Source organism: Danio aesculapii, chromosome 25, assembly GCF_903798145.1.
Source record: "Danio aesculapii chromosome 25, fDanAes4.1, whole genome shotgun sequence".
In the NCBI taxonomy this organism is placed as follows: Eukaryota; Metazoa; Chordata; class Actinopteri; order Cypriniformes; family Danionidae; genus Danio; species Danio aesculapii.
In genome coordinates, this window is record NC_079459.1 from 18,266,341 (window position 1) to 18,292,555 (window position 26,215).

The 26,215-nt window shown below is 36.6% G+C and overlaps 1 protein-coding gene across 2 annotated transcripts; it reads right to left on the bottom strand.

Moving 5' to 3' along the window:
• Positions 1–466: 466 nt before the first annotated feature.
• Positions 467–24,057, bottom strand: kctd15a (potassium channel tetramerization domain containing 15a). Of its 2 annotated transcripts, none has more exons than XM_056452001.1 (5): positions 23,773–24,057; positions 20,772–20,947; positions 18,940–19,084; positions 9,294–9,599; positions 467–2,675 (listed from the first exon to the last, which is right to left on the bottom strand). In XM_056452001.1, exons 1-5 carry the CDS (start codon positions 23,782–23,784, stop codon positions 2,517–2,519), a joined length of 798 nt encoding a protein of 265 aa, XP_056307976.1. In that variant the 5' UTR covers positions 23,785–24,057; the 3' UTR covers positions 467–2,516. The 2 variants fall into 2 exon arrangements, with proteins under 2 accessions (XP_056307976.1, XP_056307977.1); XM_056452002.1 differs by lacking the exon at positions 23,773–24,057 and adding an exon at positions 23,507–23,766.
• Between the last annotated feature and the right edge of the window lie 2,158 nt (positions 24,058–26,215).

Here is a 26,215-nt window from a genome sequence, read left to right on the forward strand (position 1 = left end):
CACATTTAATGATTCAGTCATTTTCCAATTGAAAAAAACTATTCTTTTTTGTTTTATCATTGATTGTTTTATTTCTTGATATTAAATTAATTCATCCAATTTTCTCAATGCATGCCATGTTATTGGTCTTATTGAGAGCAATTTATTCATACGTTAATTTTTTTAGACCCACTATCCAGTTAGCATCCAATACACAGAACCTCATCTCCACCCATGCATCCATTTTTCTTAATGTTTACTACACTCACATTCTACTTTAGGGAGAAGAAATGGCTGAATTCCCTTCTCTGTCTTTTGTATCAAGTTGTGTCTGACACATTCACATGCATGCTGTAAGTGGCTTAAAATAGAGAAAGAACTTCAACAATTTATTAAAAGTTCATTTATCAACACCGATTACAAAAAGAATGTGACAGTTCGAATAAACACATGCCTGACATACCACTATGATTCATATCAATAATAATCCATTACAAAAAAAAGTTTTATTTAAATAATATACATTTGGACCATACTGCAATATACATCTTGACACAACATCCATTAGAGCAGTATTTAAATTAAAGATTTAGGTAACATCTGACTTCTCCGACCATCAATGCGCTGGAGACAAGATCGTCTTTGTAAATTGTCCATGAAATCAAAACCCAAAATAGCAGTTGCACGGCAGCAAGATGTATTCAGGAGGACCTATGAAGCGTCTGTGAGCCTTTATGTACAATGTTTGAAAAATTGAACACGTAGCAGAAAAAAAAAAGTTGGCCGTTTAAGACAACCAAATAGCATAACAAAATATCAATGACCCTTCCTTTTGAAATGACAAGGCCGAGAGCCTTAAAAAGCCATCTTATTAACTGTGTTTTACAACACATTATGCAATTCAGTCTGTTTACAAGCCGCCGACTTAACCTTTCAAGTTTATTCTCCCTCAGTCTCTCTCCAAGTGGCTCTGATTGCGTTGTTTTGCTAAGGGAGAGTGAGCAAAAGGGATTGTGGGAAAGTGACCTTAACTCCTGGAGAGACGTCTGACCCATAGCCCCTCAGTCTCCAGGCCTCAAGGGGGCACAGTAATCCCCTTCATCTCCGGTCCAAGCAGTGCCCCCTGAAAGTGCTGCATTCATTAACTATCTGACTAATCTCATTGCTTTCATCAAACAAGTTGTTTTGGATGCACAAGTCATTTAATTTGTAACACAGACCAGCTTGTAGGAACTGTCTGTGCAGCTGATTCTGCCGTCTGAAGCGCCCTTGTTAATGTCATCTCCTCTAATTTTAAACGCACTGGTTCAAATCATCTGAGCGGGAGAGTAGAAACAAAGGGGTTACGTTGGTGCCGTGACCCAGTTGTGTTTTTGGGGGCAGTTTAACAGTGGTGAACTATAAGGAGCTATGTGATTAGACTTATTTCCTTGCTTCAAGAGACCCCACTAGTTACTCTTGCCACTTACCAAGCTAGAAATGCTGGTTCAGTTTTACTTGGAGTAATAGATTTGAACCAGAGGACTAATAATGGTGGCGTGAGCAATAATGGAGATCAACAAAGATGCTAAAAACCAGCAAGTCATTGGTTAGTGTAGAGAAACACTGGTTTGGATCTAGCTTGGAGCAGGGGGAGCATGTAGGACCAAAGGGGTTACATATCTAAAGATATTTGCTCGTAATTGTTTACTTAAATCTTATATAATCACTGGTGTTAAATGGTACATTCAGGGCTAGTCGTGAAAACAAAATGGGCACCCGAAAAAAAGTTGCCATCAGAAAAGCTCTCCCATATGAGTCCAGGTTTCCCTTTAGACATGCTCGAATAAAAAGCCTCTTTGCCCAGCACTGAATGCATTAGCAGACTGTCCGCTGTAGCCTCAAGTCAAAGCCTCAACACGGCCAACTCCAGACCGCACTTACAACCAAATGACTTCTGAGAACTGCTCTCATATCCTTCATGTAGCGAGACAACAGCAATAAACCTGTAGGTCATAAAAGAACTGATTTACATAGATGAGACTGGAAAATGAGAACATTAGATATCGAGATTAAAAATGGATCAGAGTACAGACTTTGTATTTCGTAGTTAATTTTGCCCCAGAGCTTGGAGATCAGACTGGTGCATCATTTGAAAGTGTTCTAGCCGGAAGGTGAATTTGCCACAAACACAACTTCCTTGTAGAGTTCCTCTTTTTGCGCGTACGAACAACGGTGAAGTTATGACATGGTTCTTCTGTACTGTGGCTATAGAGATCAGTGAATGCATTTTTCATGACTTGAGCCGAAAAGTTCAACTCGAGGTCAGTAGCTGAAAAGCCATCCTGTGACTCGCTTGTATTCGTAAAGCATCTGTTGGAGGAGATTCGGGATCATGGATGAAATTACGTGTACATTTACTAAGATTTCAGTCCTCTTTGAGTCCAAAGAGTTGAAGCAAACTTTTTCTGGCAAATTAAGTCTTCTGTTTGTCTGCTGGCATTTTTTTTTTTTCTTCGAAAGCAGACTGAGGTGTTCATGGTTGGTGCCAAAGCCGGCTAGTCCAGAGGCTCCTGTTTTATCCTGATGGGTGTGTGGCTGGTCTGACACCGTCTGTCCTCCCGACTCAGGATGTACTCGCTGAACTGGGAGGAATCCACGCCTCCTCCGCATGACGCCACCATGCTGAAGCCTTTCTGAAACAGTCTCTCCAGGACCTAGGACAAACCAAGGACAAATTTATATATACTGTTATGACTACAAAATGAGAATCTCAGTACTTTACATAGTTGAATCATGGCACCAACAACACACTCTTTATGCTACTCTCACTATCTTAAGGTTCCTTCAAGACAAACCTCAAACTCAAAAGCCTTCTGAAACCAAAATTCTATTTTGATATTATGTTCACATTGAATAAACTCCCATTTACTCGACTTCATCAGCATTTCACTTAATTGGACAAAATGGCACAACCCTTTTGCAAGAGTTTCTCCAGGACCTAAGAGAAACCAGAGGTCTTTTTCATTATTTTGAGATGGTGTTTTTCGTAACTCTTACTAATGCTACTCTATTATCATTTCTCTTAATTGCATTAGGGGGACACGAGACTAAACTCGTTTGGCCTCTCTAGGACCTGAAGAAAACCAAAGGAATTTTGACAACAGTTTGAATTTAATTAAATGATTTATCCTACATTTTACGTAACCACGTCAAGGTGGCAACTCTTATCAATTTGAAAGAAACCAGAGTAACTTTTGAGTGTTTTGAGATGGCATTTTCTAAAAAACAAAACAAACAACCTTGTATGTTACTATATTAGTAAAATTGTATCAAGATGTCACAAGGACTAAACACTTTCGTAAAGGACCTAAGACAAAAAAGGGATTTTATTCCCAATTTTTTCCCTAAAAAACACTAAAGCCCTATTTATGCTATTCTAAACATAATTGCATCGATATATCAGACTAATTAAATCAGGATAGCAACAGTCTATTCAGGACTTACGTGAAACCAGGGGAGTTTATATACAGTTTATATATTTTGAGATAATTCTTTCATCAAGTAAACTCATGCTACTCTAATCACACCTCACTTAATTGTATCAAGGCAGCTCAAGACCGAACCCTTTTGATCTCTCCAGCATCAAAGAGAAACCAGAGGACATTTTGGTCTTGATTTCAGGTCAACAATTTATGCTACTTTTTGCATAACTCCATCAAATTATCAACCTAAGTACACCTAGTTCACCAAGATGGTAACAGTATGAGCGGCACCCTTTTCCAACAAGAAAAAGGTCTCAAGAACCAGGGGCCAATTTTTTTACTATTCATGTCAGTCTATCTCAGAGATGTCCAAAGTAGGCCCATTGTAACCTTTTATTTGGCCCACCATCTCATCTGAGAGGAGAAGTATGATGGAGAGGGTTGGGACAAACGCCTTTAACACAAAGATCGTCATTTCTGATTTTCTCTGTTTAATTGCTGAGCTACAAAAAAGCAAACAAATTAAATGTTTCAATTAAATGTAAATGAATCTGATTTTTAAAAATCTAAACACCGTCACTCGAGGAATGGAGGACTATGCAGAAGACATCAGCAAACAAATCAAGGCAAAAACTAGTGTAATTCTGTTGTAAATGAGAATGTTTTGTTTTTATTGTAATAAGTTCAATTTTAAATGTAAACAAAACCTGTATTAGTTAACATAAAGCAATGTTTTCTAGTCATTTCTAAACATTATTAAATAAACTAGGAAATTACCCAACTATATTTACCTTCGGCCCATTAGCCTCAAACTTTGGTTTTTGGCCCTTCATGAGAAAAAGTTTGGGCACCCCTTCATCTAACTGCCTCAAGACAGCACTTGGATGGCCTCTCTAGAACCTGAGAGAAACCAGCAGTATGTTTGTCAGTGAGCAAGTTTTCCGTCGAATATGAGAAACTCGGTCCAAGTTTTTCTTTTTTTTTTTTTTCAAGTAAACTCCTATTTATGCCACTCTATCAGCACTTCACATAGTTGCATCAAGACGCATTTAAAATGTGCAATCTCAGTAACAGTGCTATCAACAACTTCACGCTTGCATTACCCCTCAGACGTTTCTCACTCCAGACCATCCACGCGGGATGAGAAGGAGCGAGCAGACATCCCCTGGGCTGTTTACAGGGGTTTGATGCAGAGTCAAATGAGAATAGGCTCCCCCACTGACAGCCCACACTGAAGCCGCCCGACTCTTTCATTACGAACCCAATACACACAATCTCAGCTACTGTCAGAGATCCCTCACTGAGAGCCGTCTCTGGGCGGCCGCTGTCACTGTCATTCCCGCCGCCATCGCCGCAAAAAGCCAACGAAATGTTTTATCTGTTGGAGCGCTTGTAGATTTTTTTGAAATTCAATACATGCAGCCTTGAGTATTCACTTACTCCTGCACTTCTTTCAAGTGTGCTTCACATGAAAATGAAAGTTCTGGCTCAGGGCTACAGAGCCAGATAAAAGTCCCTCCGCAAAAAAAAAAGGAGAGGGAGAAAACGAAGGAATCAGTTGAACTGCGCAGGGCCTGAGAAAAAAATGTCCACCCTTATCCTCACTTTGGAAGTTGAGGCTGCGGAGAAACTTATAGAGGAAATGAACACTTCTTACGACTTACGCACAGATGAGGTATGAAAGACATCGGCAGATGATTCAAGGGCCTACCCTGCACAAAGAAAGATTGCGTCTTGGAGCATCTTTTCAAGAACATGTATCGCCGTTAAGACGCATGGCAGCTTTTGGTTGCATCAGTGTTACAGAAGCAACCTTTAATACAAGAATCGTTCAACTTTGAAGTTCTTCATCTTGTGCAATTTCAGAACTTTTTTCCAGTTGGTTTATATTTAAACTTCCTTACCCTTGAAGAAAAGAAGATTTTTTGAAAAACTCTCTGTGTTTCCGAGGTGTCCACTAATACCAAGTTCAGACTGCAGGATTTTCAAAGTAGTCCCGTCAAAGATGTTTTTACACTGCGTGGCTATCTGGAGTAGCGTTTCGTAGCTGCTTTGTTTACACTGCAAGATTGATCGACGACAGGAGGTTTCACACTGCATGACTTTACAGTAGGAAGAATCGCCGACAACTTTGTCTCAGTCCGCAAACTAGCCTTCGTCTCTCACAACCAAACACACGTGATAAGTGTCATGAAAACAACACAAGGTCACATGGTATATCTTTTTTTATTAACTACATAATGAGAAAGATGTCTTTAGTGAGGTAAAAAATGTACTTATTTACCTCACCTGGACTTTGAAGGGAATTGCCAATTTCTCCAACTTTTTTCTTTTTAGACCTGGTTGTGGTATAGTTCAGATGACACGGGTGCTCCTGCCATATTTACGCTAGTTTTTCCTCCAATTCTTGGGTCTAAATAGACAGAAGAGAAGCCCTTTTAACTTCTTCCCCAACCTGCCGCTGGCCTGCTGATACTTGTACTAGTGGATGCTGGTCTCTCGTTGGCTGGAGGTAATCGCCGATGTTATTTTCAATCAGAGCTCATTTCACATGGGAGGATTTGAATCGCCGACAGCTCCAGATTATTAGCAAGTCATATCTCACTGCTGTCGATGACTCTTCTGCGATTCTCTCAGATTGCGTCTTTGATAGTTCACATTGTGTGATTGTTACACACGTGAACAATTTCCCTGTGATTTCAGGCATTTGTCGTCGATTTCTCAAAAACTGTCTGCAATTTCTTGAAAACAAGTCAAAATCGGGGCTAAATTCATGCAGTCTGAACTCTGCATAACCCACTTTTTAAGACCCCAACCGGCTTCCAATGCAAGTACTGTATGTTTGAGTTAAGAGATGTGAATTCTTGGCCAACTATTTGTTTAATTTGTATTTAATCCAATCCGTTAATAAGATACATCCATATCAAGAGCTGTTAGTAAAGCCAGAATGAATATATGTGTATATATATGGTGTCACAAGCCTCTCAAGTATTCATGCGTTGATAACTGAAGGCTTATGATTTTGACATTACACTCGCTGCGCTGATGGTTGCATCACTTACTAACTTTCTTACAGTAAACGGCTACAATTTCTTGGCAACAAACTCTCCCTCTCTCTCACTCTGTCTTTTTCCACATCTCTCATTCCTCTTTCATTTCCCTCTGATCTATCTTGTCATATTTCATAGGTGGGTTTTCTTAAACACCCAAGATGTGCGACAAAGACACCCTTTTAAAATGATTTAGTGTGCGAAAGTGCGAAAGGAAAAAAAGGTGTCATCAGACACACTAATTAGTTATACAGCAAGTCAATTAGGCGTGTGTAAAAAAGTAGCGTAAACCAGTTTAGGTTGTTCAAAGAAACCAAAGTACAGTATTAAAAATGTAGCATGTGTGTTTAAAACGCTCCAGGCGCAGAAATGTTGGAGCACTTTTTCAAACGGAGAGATTTGTCTTAAGGATGAGTTAAAAATAAATTATGCATATCATTTCCCTCTCTTCTCCTCTCGGTTTCATGACTACATATTCCCCACATTAGCATCGCCTCCAGGATTCTAGGTACCGGACATTATAAAAATGCGCTAGGATGTGTGACTTGTTTTAGCGCCTCTAAACTGTGGCGTATGTGAGAAGATGGAATGGGGCAGAACTGCATCTTCACTGCTGTGGAGCTACACCTTTATCCACACCTGCCTACCGCATCTTTCACCCTCTCTGCTTGTTGGCAAGCAGCAGGCAATCTTCCTCCAAGACACATCAGCACAGCAGGCTTGATATCAAAAGTCCATGTTTAAACTTTAAGGTTGATGCTAGGCTTATTAATGCGGCAAAAGAGGTGCGCCTGTTTTTCGCCTGGTATTAAGCCTCATTCACACTACACCTGTCGCTCTGGTTGGCGACCTGCTGCAAATGCAGGTCTGTGTAGGTTTACAGCACGGATAAAACAACCGGCCTCCCTACAACTGAGCTCTAATGGTGCTCCTATTGGCTGTTGCTCAAGAAAGTCGCTCTTCTTTTGCATAAAGTTGAAGGATTCTCAGTCAACTTGCCCACCTGGTCGCCAACGGTCGCTGTCGCTTTCGTAGACATAGGTCGCCAGAAGTCTCTCACTCTCTGTTGAAATGAATGCTTGCTTGTTGCTTTGCCGATACGAGTCACTCGTAATGTGAATGAGGCTTCAGTGTGTTTCTAGTGACGCGATTATAAATCACCCGATTGCATATTCTCACACACATGATCATGTGTTTAGGCAGTGGATGGAGAGAAGGTGCTCTTTTGTAGCTGTTTCAACAAATTCTACGAGATGAGGGATACAACTGCAATCCAGTCATAGGAGTTTTGACTACAGTACCTCTGGAAGTGGTCAAATATGAATAAGCTCAAAACATTTTAGCGCGTTTACACCTGTATTGAGCCACAGTCACGCTGAATTCATATGCATGTGAAACGCAATGCTCATGGTACAAGTGACACTTCCAAAGTACAAACTAGGTTAACTGTGATGTCAATTTCCATCATGTGAATGTGTAAGACCAAAAATATGAAATAGAAATCAGAAGTATGAAGCAATCACTCATTTTAGTAGTGTTGCACCACCTTATTTTACCCCGGCCCTGCATCGCCTTCCAACTGAATTTCGCATACTTGCACCCTAGTATGTAACTCAAAGGTAATTCAGCTTTGAATTCATACATTAAAAGTTGAGTAGTTGCTGTCATGTGATGTGCGTTTGACAGGATGGACTGTACCTCGCGTGTTTCATACAGATTACAAAATCCAAAATCTTTTGTTTTCAATTGTTGGTTATTTAAACGGACAGATTCCAAGCTTTATTTGGATACATCTCTTACATGTGTGAAGCAAATATTCACTGAGATTCCAGTGTGTTTGTCGACCACAAAGACTGTTGTAAAAGCAGACGTTTGGTTCAAGCTTTCCCCCCAGAGAAACATCAGTCTATCTTTATCTCTGATTGGCTCCTGTATAAGAGTTGGGGTTTCATTCGCCATATTGACTGTTACACTTTTCCCCATTCAAAACTATACAAGTAACATGTCTAGAGTATTCTATAGTCTTTGTTAGTAGTTATAAAGTATGATCACATCACTAATCCTACCAAAACCTAAACCCAACTTCTACCTTACTTACAATTGATAAACAGCTAATGAGTAGTTTATTAAGCTAGTAGTGTTAGTTAATCGTTTAATACCTTGCAACCTAAACTAAAATGTTATCATATTTCTTTGACCCATACAATAGTTAGAGGTCAGATTATTAAAAAAAGTGTTGCTTTTATTAAGAAAGAATGCATTTATTTGATCTAAAGTGACATGGCCATTTATACATTAAAAAAAAATTCACCATTGATTTTAATAAGAATTGTTTCTTGAGCATCAAATCAGCATATGTGACCCTGGATCACAAAAAAGTCAGAAGTGTTTTTTCCCCAGATAATACATACATTTTGATAAATTTTCTGAAAGTCGAATAAATACTGTTTATGTTTGGTTTCTAAGGTTGTTTGACTGGGATATTTTGAATTTGTATGCATATTACTAATTAAAAATGTTATAAATTGTGCAACATTTTGTACATTGGTTAAATTTCCAGAAGTATGTGAAATAAAAAAATATTTAGCAATTACTTAATGACTGCGGAGCATGACCTTTTGAGTTAATCATTTCTATTTTAAAATATAATCAAATAAATACATATTTTTCATTTAATCCTAATACAAAATTACTGTTTTACTCTTTCAAAAAAAATGTACTAACCACAAACCTTTAAATGGTAGTCTACTAGTAAGAACGGATCATCAGATACTGCTGATACTAACTGACATTGCTTTACCTGGACAGAGTTGAGCCTGCAGTAGCCATTCAGTGGGAAGCGAATAACATGGGTCGGGTCCTGGTTCCAGCCGGCGTTGACTGAATTGCACATGACGTCCCCTGTCTCTGGGAAAATCTCCTCTATAAGAGACTTGTCTCCACTGACAGCGATCCTCTCGCCCAGGTCAGGAGTCACCCGCACCACCAGGCACTCGCAGGGCTGAGCCGACCGCCGCTGCTCCCGCTCCTGCTTCCAGCGCTCCAGCTCTTTCACCATGGGCGTCAGCTGGTAATAGCGAGCCTCCTCGTACAGCAGCTGGAACTCCTGCAGGAACAGCATATGTAAGTCAATGTGGGATTGAAAGAAGTATGGAGGGATGAATGAATGAACATGAAAAACAAACACAGCTCGTCCAGCAAATAAGTCAATGAGTGGACAAACAGAGCAACCGCCGATTGAACGAATGAAGGATTGAGACATTACAATGCAGAACAACGTGAATAAATGAGCAGTCTTCAAAAATAAATTGATATGAAATCAAATAACGCCCTGAGGAAATCAAGGAACACTCAAAACAACTGCAAATAAATGCACAAACAAATTATTGAATGAATAAGCAGGGTAAAAATTGTATCACAAATATCGGACTTAAAACAACTCAAGTTAGCGATTGAGTGAACAAACTAAGAATTGCGAATAAATCAAATGAATAGACAAGCAAATAATCAAGTGAATTACAAACAAACAAGCCACCCAGTGAGAAAACATACAGTTGAATGTATGTATGTATAAACATACAGTTGAAATCAGAATTATTAGCCCCCTTTGATTTCAGCTGTGGGTAAGGCAGCCACTCCCACTAGCCACTTTGGCTGGTCTGAAATCATTTTTAAATTGTAGTTTTCTTAAAAGCAGGATTCGACAATAAAGATGGCCAAATATACCTGCAAATGTGATCTTAGAATCGAGAAGCAGCAGTGGTTGCCGCTTTCGCTTTAACCATTCTTTTAACAGATTATTACAGGCGTAATGTTAACGTGATCCTTTTATTATCACACAAGGTATGTTTTCACCTGCTTTCTTTTGCTTATAGTTATTTTTGTTAATATGGTTTTAATTGTATTTTTTTACAATATGATTGTTTTAATAAGACATTAACTCCCCCATTCAGGTGATCTGAGACCTTTAGCCAGGACACAGACTATGCATTGTTTTAGAGACATGACAATACTTATTTTTAAAATGTCCATGAAAAGTTTTGTTAAATAAAGTGTATGTTTACAGCTATATTTTGCTTGTTTTGGCACATTATTTGAAATGTATAGCTAAGAAATAATTATTTATTTTTGGTGTGGCTAGAGATAAATTTGGTAAATAGTGCGACACCAAACCACAACCCATTTGCTCATGCACATTTAGCAAGGTCATACACAACACACAAAAAGTGAAATGCATGTGGACAAAACACAAAATCTAAATCAAGTCATTTTAGCATGTCGAAATCAGATTTACGCATATAAAATATATTTTCCCACTAACAAAATTGTGGCTGGTGAAAATGGCAAATACCTAGTTATGTTGGAAATCTACTAGCCAAAGTAGCCTATAAACAAACAAACAACACCTCAAGTAAATTTGTTTACAACAAAACAAACTAGCCACCAAGTAAGTAAACAAGTGAACAAACTGCACATGAACAAATGGACAGGCAAATAAATAACTCCTGAACGAACAGCAAACAAACAACCAACAACTGAGCGAACAAAATACAAACAAATGAGCGATATTTATGAATCATCAAGTGAACATTGTACAAACGAAATAATTAAAGGACAAACAAATCAAGAACTTTGAGTAAGCAAACAGACTACAAAACAAACATCAAGTGAATTAAAGAAAAAGGGGGAGTACAAGCAAATGGACCAACAAATAACAAATTATTCAAAGTCAGATTAATAAACATGTAAATAACCAGTGAGGGAATGAGTGTAACAACAGATAATTGGACAAACAATCCATCAAACCAAACAAAATCCATTACGATTGAGCAAACAAATGGAGAAAATAAACTAGCAAACAATTGTTTGAAAGTTTGGTTAAAGAACTGAACGAATGGACAAATAAACTGCCCATTAAACAAGCAAACAAGTAAACCCACGATCAAATGAGTGAACATTTAGACAAACAACTCATGAAACAAATTAAACAAAAAATAGACTACAGATTTATTGGTATAACATTATAAATCCTTTAGGGAAGACACTAGATTTATAGAAATATAATTGAATTAGATTTAGATTTTACATGAACTGCCACATACAAGGAAAAAAAAAGAAAGAAATGAAAGCAGGAATTTAAACCCCTACACTAATCAAGCACTGTGCGTTTGAAAGCACATGTCGTTTAGCATTTAGCATAAACCGAGCCCCACACATGGAGCAGTTCTGCTCATCTGACCCGTCTTCATCCAGGGCTGGGTGAGCGCAGGACGGTGGGGGTTTGGCCCCGCAGGTCTCCCCTCGCTCACAGACTCTCTGGTCGGACAGCACAGATTGCTGCCTCTGCCTGAGGCGTCTCTCAGCCTCCAGCACATTTACCCCGCTTACACTCGCCTTTCATTCACCACTAAAGCAGATGGCAGCGCGCCTCAGTCCTGCTATTACAAACACTGCAAAAACTCCAAATAATTCCAATATAGACATTTTGGAATAGGCAAACGGGGGGGAAATAAATGATAAAGCTAAGATAGTGTTGTTTCTGTTACATAAATGCTGATTTATGCGGCAATTCGGGTCTGTGTGAGCTTTAGTTTTATGAGAATTATTATATATACTACACATGTACACACACTATATATATATGTGTGTGTACATATGTATAAAATATAAATAACATTTCACATTATCATTAGTCTAAGTTGAAATATAAGTTACTCTAAGCACTAACATTTTTCAATCTAGACAAACATGGCAAAAATAGTCAGTTGTGAAGACTTTAGTAAAATTTAAAGAGAAAACAACTCAAAATATTAACAAAATGGTGCTCAAGTGAGAGTGTGTGTGTCATTGTTATTTAGTTGGGTGTTATATTTAATTTAGATATTATATGATTTAATATTATATAATAATTGTGCAAACTCTATGTAAATACCTCTACATCCGGATAAACCTGTTATCTACCACTTTTCATTAAAAAAATAATAATAATGATCTGAATATTAGGTGAAAAATTCCTGGGGTATCGGAGCCCCTAAACCTGAGGTAATATTTTTCATGCATTCAGAAGGTTTGATGGATGTTTTCCAGTTACAGTTTTGTCAGCTCTCATTAGATTAGGAAAAGTCAAGAAGAATTAACCTGATACTTCAATGTTAATGCTTCTCGAGATATTAAAAGTGCCTTGGGGTCTCTCAGGCCCCAAACACAAGGGTTAAAACAAACCCCTCTGATACCTTTCTTCAGTTGTGCGCCTGGTGGCCGAGAGAGATACAACTGTGATCCGGACCCTCTTCATCCCCACCCTGTAAAACTGCTCATTCCACTGCAGGCTACGCCACGGAGAACAATAGCACGGACCATCTCAGACACAACGCTCTTTTACAATTACCACAAGAAAAGGAGTTGTTTTCTTACCCGCACCCCTCCCTCACGCTCTCCTCTTTATTCCCTATGTTCCTTTCTTTAGCCCATACTGGTGCTGACAACATGGATACAGAGACTTTAGGCCTTCGGGCTCTTGCTAATTCAAAGAAAAACAAGCTCCGCTTCTTTCCCAGGTCTGCAGTGAAGGCTGGGTATGTTTTAACAGGGCTCCTTCTGTGACTCACTTTTGGGAAAGAGAATGTAAAAGCAACGTCCCACAGAAGAACACATTTCGTCTTTAGGCCATATCCATATGGACAAATGAAGCTGGATGCGCTGCACGCCTTTCAAAAGCAAACTCTTCTAGAAGAACAAATTAAGACGATGAGCTGGGTCTTTAGGTGCAGTCGCATTTGCTGTTGTTCTGTGCCATTTTGTGGGCGAAATACAGTCGTTGGAAAAGCAACGTGTGGGATTGAGAGTTTGACATGAGGGCGAAAAGTACAGAAAGCAGATTTCACTTGCACTTAACTTGGTTGTGCCAATTTTTCAAAATCGAGGCATTCCAGTAGGAATTGGAATTTCACATGAAGGTTCAAACATCGCACAAATTTCGTTTAAGTTGAAGCTGGTCATGCAGATTCGTGAAATCCTCTCCATTCCTGCAGTAATTTGAGAGTTTTAGAGTTGTTTTACATGAAGTCGAAAAGTTCTCCAGGCAGATTTCACTCTGGTTCAAGTTGGTCGTGAGAATTTGTGAAATCCAGTCATTCTATCAGGAATTTGTTCGATCAGGAGCTTCGCATTAGGGCTCAAATTCGACCACATGGATTTTGCTATGTTTAAAAGTCCCTTGAAGTGCTTTGAAATGTGCATTTTTTTTGATGCTCTCACCACACACCAGCTATTGGTGAAGTGGAGAGACGGTGATATAGCCAATTTGGTGGATGGGGATGATTGGAAGGCTATGATTGGTAAAGGCCGATGGAGGGACTTTGGCCAGGAAACTTGGGTTACACCTCTACTCTTTATGAGAAGTGACATGGGATTTTTAAGACCACAGAGTCAGGACTTCGGTTTAACATCTCATCCAAAAGTCGCTGCTCACTGACAGTATAGTGTCCCTATAGTGTCCCCTTCACTTTACTGGGGCATTAGGACTCCTTGCTGGCCTTCCAACAGCAACCTAGTTTTCCTATGTGGTCTCCCATCCAGGTACTAACCAGGCTCAGCTCTACTTAGCTTTAGAGAGTAACCGCTCTTGGACTTTTATATTTTCTAAATTTGTCATGTTTTGGAGCACACTAGCTTATAGATATCCTTAAAACTAACAGACTGAAACTAACATCTAAAAAACTTTACTTTCATTTCACGAGACCTTTAAGTTATTCAGGCAAATTCACAAAATCCAGACTATCCAAAAGGAGTTGTGCAATCAGAAGAGTTTCACTTGAGGGCAAAAAAGTTCAAGATGATATTCCAATGATTAGCCGTCCTGTGAAATTGAAAATCTTTTCAGAGTATTTCTCAACTGCTGTTTAAAGGGGGGATTTTTTTTTACACTATTTAAAAAATATATATAATTTCGTTTGTCTTTGCCATGATGACAGTACATAATGGTATTGCAAGATATTAATATTCAGCTGTTCATTGCATCTTTTCAATTCATGTTTATTTCTACAGTGCTTTTACAATGAAGATTGTAAAATGTCATAGCAGCTTAACATAGAAGTTGAAATTGAAACTGTCAGTCCAGTTGAAGTTCAGTTCAGTGTGGGTTAAATTTCACTGCTGAAAGTCCAAACACTGAAGAGCAATCTATCGATGTGCAGTTCACAAGTCCCAAACCAAACAAGTCAGTGGCGACAGTGACGAGGAACAAACTTCACCAATTAACAAAAGTGAAGGAAAAAAAACTTGAGAGAAACCAAGCTCAGTTGGAAATGACCATTTCTCCTCACTTTAAAGGCTAAATTGTCTTAATTAGGTGATTTAGGTAAATTAGGCAAGTCGTTGGAGGTTCACCAGGCCAATTGTAGCCAATTGAAAAAAAAATTGTATATAAACTGCTTTTATTCCAGCCGAAATAATAAAAATAATACTTTCTACAGAAGGAAGTTTGGCCAGAGGAAAAATGGTCGTGCCCAACTGAGCCTGGTTTCTCACTAGGTTTTTTCCTTCAATTGGTGAAGTTTTTTTCCTCGCCACTGGCTTGCTTTGTTTGGGACTTGTGGAGCTGCGCATCAATGGATTTGCTCTTCAGTGTTTGAACTTTCAGCAGTGAAAATAAACCACACTGAGCTGAACTAAACTGAACTTCAACACTGAAATCTGGACTTTACTAGAACTTCTATGTTAAGCGGCTTTGACACAATTTACATTGTAAAAGCACTATAGAAATAAACAAGAATTGAATTGAAGAAAAAATATTATAGAAAATGCTGTGAATTTCCTCGTTCTGTTAAACAGCACTCAAACAGAAAATATTGTGTGACTGTAGGAATAGCTAAACACCTCATGACTCGATGTGAATCTGATTGGTGGGATTTTCACTGCACAGCATCATGGGTAATGTAGTTTTCACGCACAGACTGCTCTATTAAGCTAGATCATTTTTAATCAATTGCGCACACATTCGATTAACATCCTCGTCGCTCAAAACAGGCCTGTCTTTAAAAAGTTTGAGGTATTGTTCAAAATTCCCCATAAGGAAAATGAATTGAGCGTTCACTTCTTGAACCCCGACCATTGTGTTCTATCAACAATTGGCCTTTTTGTATGCGAATGTGTGTGAAATTGTGTTAATGTGACTATGGCTTTGTTTTATGTGAATGCATCCAAAACGCACCCCAAAAGAGGCCAAACATATCTCGTCAAATAGAGCTGCTGCTTTTTATTGCTTATATCAGTGTTTCTCAACCACGTTCCTGGAGGACAACCAGCACTGCACATAATCCATATCTCCATAACCAAACACACCTGATTCATATCATCAGCTCAATAGCAGAGACTGAAAGACCTGACAAAGGAGACAGTGTCTGTGGTCCTCCAGGAACATGGTTGAGAAACACTGGCTTATATTATTATTATATTAGTATGTAAAATATCTATTAAATTAAGTATGTAAAGTTATTCAGTCATCATTCTGGGTTTTAGATAAAAAAAGAAAGTTGATTTATAGGCTACAGAGCCGATCCCAGCAGTGGCTAGCAGTGGTTGGGTTTTGGCGCTCTCTATCACAGGTCAGGACACGATGTGTTCTGAAGGGCGAAATGTGAAAAGTTCAGCATAATGATATCTAATGGTGTGCTTCTGTGCAGTTACATATTTTATGTGCTGTTATCAAACGGTCTCGCGCAGCGGAGGAAAGCTGGCCATGGAGCCCGAGGCCGGAATGACTAGTCTCACCCTAATTAATCCCATTGACACAAATACCTTTACCCATCTGATTTTTGACTGAGGCGGGAATAATACTTCACCAACTTATCTGCAGCCATTGAGAAAAAAAGACTCTCAGCTATGCGTGTTTGAAGTCAGAGAGTGCTTATTTCACATTATTTTGAGTCCATATTTTAACTTTACCTTAGGCGTTAGGGTTTATTCTTTTTTTCATTCTGTATTTTGTTTATTTTTATTTGATTTTAATGTTTAAAATTCTAAGGCCAATCAGTATGTAATAAATTGCCATTAATTCACCGTTTTTCCTTATACTTTAATTTTATTTATACACTTTAGTTTAGTTGGCAATATTCATATTGTATTTTATTTGTATACTTTGATGTTTTATATTATATTATATTATATTATATTATATTATATTATATTATATTATATTATATTATATTATTATATATTATATTATATTATATTATATATTATTATATACTATTATATACTATTATATTATATTACATTACATAATATTACATTACATGATATTATTATATTATATTATATTATATTATATTATATTATATTATACCATTATATTATATTATATTACATTATATTATATTTATTATATACTATTATATTATATTATATTATATTATTATATTATTATATATTATTATATACTATTATATACTATTATATTACATTACATAATATTACATTACATTACATGATATTATTATATTATATTATATTATATTATATTATATTATATTATATTATATTATATTATATTATATTATATTATATTATACCATTATATTATATTATATTATATTATATTACATTATATTATATTTATTATATACTATTATATTATATCATATTATATTATATTATATTATTATATACTATTATATACTATTATATACTATTATATTACATTACATAATATTACATTACATTACATGATATTATTATATTATATTATATTATATTATACCATTATATTATATACTATTATATATTATATTATACCATTATATTATATTATATTATATTATATTACATGATATTATATTTATTATATACTATTATATTATATTATATTATATTATATTACATTACATTATATATTTATGCTGCTGATAAGTGTGTCTGAATTAATAAAATTTACAGTAAAAAGTCATCTCCAAGACTCGCAGCAAGTGTTTGAAACTGATCTTTTAAAAAAAAAAAAAAGCTTTTTAATTTAACGCTGTTTATGTACAAATTTGAAATGCACTAATATAGCTAATATATAACTACTAAAAGCATAGTATAAATAATAATAGCCAAAATAATTGTTATTATTAAAGCTGCGTGTTTAAATGTTAACTTTTCTTTAGACTTTAGTTTGGTTTTATTTTATTTTGGTATTAGGTATATTTGGTGTTTTACTAGGTGTTTTTCAAGCCAAGGTTGAAAGTGTTAATGCAAGAGAATTTGGCAAGACAACTTCACTCCCTGTATGCGTCTTTTCCAATAAAAATATGAAGGAATTTCTCAGAAACATTGTCATATGACAAAAATCAATTGCTCAAGTTTGAGATGTTTCATCTCCATATGAACCCGCTTTTTCAAAAGTCAAATTAAAATGGTAGAATAAGATGAGTATTCAACAAGCCTCCAGAAACATGTGCAACATTAAAAAATACAACTTATTCCAAATACATGGTGTGGCTTAATGTTAAATTGGTCGTTAATATTCATTATAGTTTTCTCTCTTCCATTAAAAGCCCAAAATAATGTCCTAATTAACTCGTCCTGTACTTGTTCCAAACCTGTTTGTTTCATTTTTATTTTCTTCCACAAAACATGATGTTTTTAAGAATGCTAAAAAAAAACCTGCTATTTTTTTTTCTTCCTACTATGGTCATCAATAGCTGTTCCAGCTAACGATTTTATACACATTTTGAAATATGGCATAGAAATTCTTAATAGAAATTCCAACATGCGCATACATTCTGAAGCTAAATAAATTTTGAATAATATTGAAAAATATTGAATAAATTCCAGCATGCGCCTCAAAGTCATGTTATTTTGTTAGAACAGATCATGTGATAAAAATAGGAATGATAGGACGGCATAAACCAGCCAACCAACTACATTGTACATCATCTGAAATGTTGTTTTGGTCATTCTAAAATCCCTCAGCCAAAGTCTGTCATCAACGTGGTTCACTATTATTACCTTCCAGAACTGTCTTGACCATCTACGCTCCCAAAGAGTGATCTTGCTCCACTAAAAACCGTCACACATTCACTGAATTTCGTATTTCAGGTAATTTATCATAAAAGAAAAAAGGCCCACAGTGGCTCCTCGTACTATAGCAAATTCCATTTTTGTTTTTAATATCTGGCGCAAGTTTATCAGGAATTTTTGATTTTGTTCTCTTTGACTCCTTGGATGTAAACAGTGCTTTATTAGCCATATTCCAGTTTTACACATAAACCTAATTCGCATTTTTAATGGAAACATGGCTAATGGTGGCTTTTTTTCTTCTTCAGAATATCTTGTTTTGTGTTCAACAGAAAAAAAACAGTTTAGAACCACATGAGTGTGAGTCAGTGTACATCTCCTTAATGTGTTTGGACTCAAGCTGATTGATATGATGCAAAAAAGAGGAACTAAATGAAAGTTTGGATTACCTTGAAGTCCTCAGGAAGAAGCAGTTTGCTGGTTCTCAGGTAGCTCAGGATGTAGCGGAATATCTCTCCATCACGGTCAATGAAGTAATGCTGCTTCAGACTGTCCAAAACAATTGGTTCGGTGCCATTGAACAGACGACTGATTCTGAGGGGAAAAGATCGGAGATCAATGAAGGATGTTTAAACACACAACATAAAAAGTGAATTGAATATGTTTTACAATAAGGCTCCATTAAAAGAATAGCGCACCCAAAAAATGTAATTTACTCACTCTCAAATGGTTCAATACTTTTATGAGTTTCTTTATTCTGTTGAACACTAAAAAAGATGTTTTGATGAACCGTTGATTTCAATGATACACTTTAAAACCCAACAGTCAACTTTATAAAATGAAAGGAGTGTAGTTAACTTAAAATTGACTGAAAGTTAATTCTACTCGTTTCAAAAGAGCTTTGAACTCAGTGTTGAAGGAAATGAGTTAATTAAGTACCTCATTACTTCAACTTAAATGGAGTATGTTCACAGTGCTCATATAGATTAGTTTTTTAACTCAAATGGTTTGTAGCAATCGGTTTCCTCAAATGGTTTGAGTTACCTTGACTTATTGGGTTTTATAGTACTCAGTTGGTTTGAGTTCTCTTCATTTATTGGGTTTTACTGTGCTCAAATTGCTTCATTTACTCAAATTGAGTAAGTTCACAGTACTCATTTTGATTCCTTTTTGAACTTAAATGGTTTATTGTAATCGGTTTCCTCAAATTGTTTGAGTTAGCTTAACTTTTGAGTTTTACATTGTAGGAAAAACATATACTATGGAACAAATACTATGGAAGTGTTAATGGTTACCAGTTTCTTTCTAAATATCTTCTTGTGTGTACAACAGAAGAAAGTCAGACAAGTGTGGAACAAGTAAATGATGACAGAAAATTTCATTTTGGGTGAACTGTCCCTTTAATCTATATGAACAATACTTGTAGAGCATTTAATAATAATAATCATTCAATCAACATTATTCAAATCCAAAGTTAATGGGCTGTTACCAATATTCTCTTAAAAAAACACCATGTTACATTTGAAATAAGTTAAAGAAGTTGATTATTTAACCTGATTTAATTGCTGGAATGAGGCCATGCGTTTGGAATGATGTCGTCCGCTATTTCTGTTCTTGGGATAAATCAACTTTATCTTAGCGAAATGTTCTTATTTCATTCTCTCATCCTATTTCATTCCTCCATTCTTTCATTCTCTCTCTCTCTCTCTCTCATTCTGGAAACCGATGCAAAACACTTAATAAGAAAACCAATTCCCCCTTTTGTGCCTCGGGTGCTCCTTTTCTCATATGGTCTTGCCGTTCCCCCAGTTAGAATTTCACCATATAGCTTTAGGCAATCTTAGTTTTTCATCTCAGCTTCTTTTTTTTCCCTCCAAAAAGCAATTAAAATGCTGCCTGCTTTTCACCCTCCCCCCATTTTCCTCTCCTCCCTCCTTCTCGTTGCTCTCTCGCTCCATATCCATTAATAAATCAGAGCGAGCCACGCTCTCTGTTAACCTGAACAGATGTGGCGAAGCTCTCGTGCGCTTTACCCAACACACACACACTATTTTCTAACAGGTGGCGTCCGTTTAAGTCTCTTTATCAATGGCTGGCATTGATGCAGCAGGTAGAAATTGCATGACTCTACAAGTGGTCCCAAAACATCTACTTTGAGTCATTTAAAAGTGCATACGCATAATTTTGAAATGACATAAAACGTTAGAAGCACAGAATTACAAGAAATTTACGCCCCAGCCCCCCCACCCCACAAAAAGTGTCAAATTTCGATGCATCTTACCTGGAGTCTGGGTATTTGGTGAGGGTGGCCAAACTGCTGGTGTACATGTGTCCGCCTACATCAATGTGGACTGGAGCGTTGGCTTTAGTGAGCTGAGCCGGCAATGGGATTCCCTGAGCGGCCAGAGGAGACACTGGGGATCGGGTCAAAGACAGCCGAGACATACTCCTTCCCTCCTGTACAAACAGCACAGTATCAGATAAACAGCTGCCGGTTGAGTCTCCGAGATCTGAGGTGCGACTCTGGCCTGCAAACACGCTGGAGATCACTTCCACATCTTCCCATAAATTGCGTTTTTACCTTAAGAATTAGCACCACAAGTCTAATTAAGAAAATTTGCCTGCCGTTTTTCCCCCCTCCTCCTTTTTTCATAGAACCGGAGGGAAGAAATGGAGTGATGCTTATTAGCGAGCACGAAAGGGAGAGAGGAGGAGAGAGAGAGAGAGAGGGATGGATCCTAGTACTGTAGGTGTCTACCTTCAGGGAAAGAGAGGGGGAAAAGTGTAAACTCCTAATTAAAGATATTGGGCGAACGTGTGAGACGCAAAACACCTCTTCTCCAACAGCTTTCGGTAAAAGTTTCTGCGAATCAACATTTTGAAACCAAAAACTAGGCTAAATAAGACTTGTTTTCCCACAAGGCCAAGTATTACAATCTAACGATGTAATAAAGTTACTATGTAACATGTTAAACCTTTACATTTAAACTAGAGTGAGCATCATGCCTGACTGCTGTTGTGGCATGAATCAACCTTTTGTTTGGAGAAATGAACAATCCTGCCTAAACAGATGGTTAAAGTCCCATTTCTGGAAGCACAATGCCTGGAGCAAAATGTGCCCATAGTTGTACATCAAGGACTTGTGTGCTGTGTCTAACCTTTAGATTTATCCATGAAAGGCCAAAAAAATGTAAATGTATGCATGTTTAAGCTATTGAAATATGATACATTTAATAATATACAGATATCTTAGAGTTATATTGAAACTAAACTAGATTTACTTACGAAAATCTAATTGCAGCATAACAGCTGACAAAATCTGTATTCAGTATGGTAGTGTTCACTCATTTGAACTGTATTTGATTAAAATACTGACTACCACCAAATAATGGCATGGGGAAATCAATTTTAAATTTCTTCTATGAAACAAACACACAACTTGTATAGGGTCATAACAATCAAATGACTGTTAATTTGAGCTGGTTCTTATCATGAGTCACTTCAAAAGTCAAATTCATCACGTATGTATATGTTGGTCAACAAATGATATCTGACCTGAGTAGCAGTGTCCAGAAAACTGCCACACTTTTCACATTAGCCAAAAAAACAGCTAGTTTTATTTTGTGTAAAGCCATGAATGTTGCGTCATTTTAATCAAATTAAATGTTATTAAAATAGAGAGTGAAATAATGACAAGAATGCAAATTTTAAATTTTAAAATCCAAATGACTGTTATGAGTCGGTTCTTTTAATGAGTCACTCAAATCTGTTGAATTCTTAACTGTGTATTAATATAAATGAATATTAATATTAATTCAATACTAAATTAATAATAGGCTACAATATTAGCTAAACAATTGCATCTAAAACATCACGTTTTATTTTATTTGTATCCCAGGTGTGAGAATTAAATCATTTGAGGATGAACTTAAAATATTGTCTACCAAAAAAATAAATATTTCAAATACATTTCTTATAAAATACGAAAAACTAAACATATAGCGTGACATGTAGCCTATAGCACAACCCTTATGAGCCGGTTCTGTTAATGAATCATACAAAAGATTCATAACTTAGAATCAATGTGTCAAATTCTTCAATGAATGAACACTGAATTTGTCAAGAACGGTTTGAATCAACATCTTCCTCAGTCAATGAACTGCAGGTTATTATAGTTTGTTTAGATTGTAAGATTTAAAAAAAATTATATATATATATATATATATATATATATATATATATATATATATATATAATTTTTTTACAGTATTATAAAAAACATCAATTAATCTTCAGAGTCACGACTAAAGTAAACAACTAAAATTGTTCACATTTTTTACAAGGCAATGAGTGTTGATTCATCCTTATTTATTCGTTCCAATGAGACTATACTGCGCCACGGTAATAAGAATTCCATATTTCAAAAGTTCCCCAAAAAGTCAAATGCTACCAGTTTAGAAAAACTAAGAAACGACTTGGGAGCCGGATCTTTCAATGAGTCACTCAAAAGCCTCATAACTTGGAATCATTCAGCGAGCAAATGCTTCATTCAATGAACACTGACATTTTCAGTAAGGTTTGAATCAACAACTCACAAAAATACGAACTGCGTTTTTTTAGTGAGTAATGTCTAATGTTATACTAATAAATAAATATAATAAATATATAAATAAATATATAAAACACGTCAATAGTATCACGATAGACATGACTTGAAAAGCTAACTAGTGATATTCGTAGTGAAAAGGAAGCTGCCGTTACGAGCGAGTGCAAAGTAAGACCTCATCAAAGTCCGAAATAATAGTTGATGATAACTGCGCCAGGTCTCTGGAGTGCGTAAAATAGCCCTACAACTCTATGTACCGCACTTCCTGTACGGAATGGGCATACAGTAGTGCTCTGACCTCTCATTGTATACCCAAATCAGCCCTCCCTGATCTAAAACTGCAAAAGCACGACACACTGAGAACGAATGCAATAAAAAGAAAAGACTCGAGAATTTGACAGAATCCGTACCGTTTCAAACATTTTAGGATGTCCGACGCAATCTGAGGAGGATTCTCCGATGAAGCTTGCTCGTCCTCTAGAAAGAACTTTTGGTAATATTTTCTCCAAGAGCTCTCCGTACAGAATCCGTTCGGAATCCAGCAGAAATCTAACGCCGGGGCGAACGCAGCGCTATATAGGTCGCTGTGGCTTTAAAAACTCGCCTAAAACACAGACTGCTATAGACACTTTCCACAAAAGCTACACAGGGGAGTCAGTCAAGGCTGCGTCCTTACCTTGGAAGACATAGCTGTAAATGTATCTTCAGCCCTCTTTAAAACATGAGATCGATCGTGGCGTGTCTTAGCCTCGCTTTTTTTCTTTCTTGCTCCTTTTTTGTTGAAGCGTGAGAGTGCGTTGAAGGCACAGCGTTCCAGCCCGAATAACAGAGGACAGCTGAACAAGAATTCTTGCTCAAGGCTCTCCAAACGCCCCGGGGCAGGATTAGGCTACAATTAGCTCAACCCTGCCTGAGCTGGGGCGAGTTACAAGAACAACATTTGATCTTGCTATTCGCATTTGGGAGGATGCATATGTGTGTCTTTTCGTCGCATTTATCGTCATTTATTTATTCATCGTCTGAACAAAGATATGATGAGCGCGCGCGCGTGTAAGGATAACGGTTTACCTGTGTGTGCATGTCTTTGACTAACCTTCAGCGGGAAAAGGAGAAGGCTGTTGTTTAAACCACTTTACCCACATAATATATTGTATTTTTTTAACTACGAACGTCTTTTTTGATTGATGTTTCTATTTTAATGGAAGAATTAATTTGCTTCCAAACGTGTCTCTCGGCGCCCTAATAATGTTCTGCTGGCCATGAAAACTAAATGACGTATATCGATATGCATTGTGCCTCTGCAAAGGCGCCCACACAACCGCCTCGGGCCAAACGCGCCATTTCAATTTTTGCGCGCGGCTAGATAGAGATGTCTGCTTCGATGGCACACAGCTTTCAGGTGGAAAGACGGGCGCATTGTGCTGAAAAGGAAAGGCTTTAACAAAAACCATATTTGACAGTTTTAGACCCTTTTAATACTGTTCTCCATCTCTTGGAAATGCTGCGTGGCTTAACATCTGGCGCCAACCAGTGACCAAAGTGAACGCAGCCTACAAACGGGTTTACAACATTTTCACAATGAATATATTCAGAGTTCTGTATGAATAGGTTTATATCGACGCTTAGAAAAAGGTGAATTGATATAAGCTAAAAAATAAAAGAGTATTATAAACAGTAAAATAAAAAACATACCAAATTATAACGTTTGTGAGACACTTAAAGGCAAATGAAATAACCTGTACATTTAAATCATGGGTCTCGAACTGAATTCCTGAGGGCCGCAGCTCTGCTTTGCTCCAACCCTAATTAAACACACCTGATCCAAGTAATCAATGTGTTCAAAAGAGACTTGATTAGTTGGATCAGCTGTGCTTTATTAGCGTTGGAGCAAAACTGTGAAGAGCTGTGGCCCTCCAGGAATTCAGTTTGAGACTATATGATTTAAATAAACATTTGAAGCGTTAAATCTACATTTTCATGAGCTAAAAGTCTCTTTTATGTACGTTGTAGTTCTTGTTTGGAATTTGAATATCCAATAAATGTAACAAGGACAACAGAATTCATATTTCAACATATTTGACACGTTACCTTTGCAATGTTGTCCTGGAAATGTTTATTCTGTACCTTGACATCTGGCGCCACCAGTGACCAAACCTACCGCAACCATTTTTAGATTATTATTTAATTTGCAATTAGTTAATGTATACCAGGATAATGATTAGAAAAACAAAACTAGGAAATACACTGTAAAAATGCAGGGTTCCACACAATTCCTTCATGTTGTCCTGAATCGATTAAGTTAACATTATTGTTTTTGCAAATTTAAGTTGGTTGTACATAAAACAAATAAATTGTTCCAAAAAGGCTTAAGAATTGTGTCAATTCGGCTCACTTTAAATGAGTAATTTGAACAACCAGTAAAAATCTAGATTTTTTTGAGTGTAGTAATAATTAAACAGTTCCTATAACTGACTTTTAAAATTAAAGGTATAGCCTAGTCTAGCATTAATGTTCATAAAGAACATTTAATATGGACTCTTTTTATTCTATACAAGATTCTTTATATACTCAAAAAATGTCCAAACTTTGTCCAAACAATTAATTTAAAATTAGCTCACTAATTCTTGAGTTTATTTGGGGGGGGGGACAACTTAATTGTTTTATGTTCAATCCACTTAAATTTGTAAAAACGAATAAGTTAACTTAATTCCTTTATGTTGCCCCAACACAAATCGATTGCATTTTTTTTAACGGTAACACTTTATTTTGATGGTCCATTTGAGTATTAGTAGACTGTCTGCTTAATATATGTTGATACTGCTGCTAAACAGACATTTAACTGACTATAAGAAACTTTGCAATTACAGGTTAACTCACACTAACCCTAACCCTGACCTAATAGTCTACTTATAATCTAATGACTAGCATGTAGATGCAATGTAACTTAAATTCAACAAACGGACCGTCAAAATAAAGTGTGACCTTTTTTACAGTGTGGAAAAGTTATAATGGATTCATTTGATTATGAAAATGTTTTGCATATAAAAAATAACTCTTTGGGAAAAAACTTATGGGATCACGTGAAATTATTTTAAAAAGAAATATATTAAAATGAACCC

Excerpts from the sequence above, each read along its gene's own strand:
- kctd15a (XM_056452001.1), bottom strand. Across the intron at positions 19,085-20,771 it reads ACCAAATACCCAGACTCCAG|AATCAGTCGTCTGTTCAATG; the intron begins GTAAGATGCATC and ends TTTTCCCCTCAG. Across the intron at positions 2,676-9,293 it reads GCAGGCTCAACTCTGTCCAG|GTCCTGGAGAGACTGTTTCA; the intron begins GTAAAGCAATGT and ends GGTTTGTCCTAG.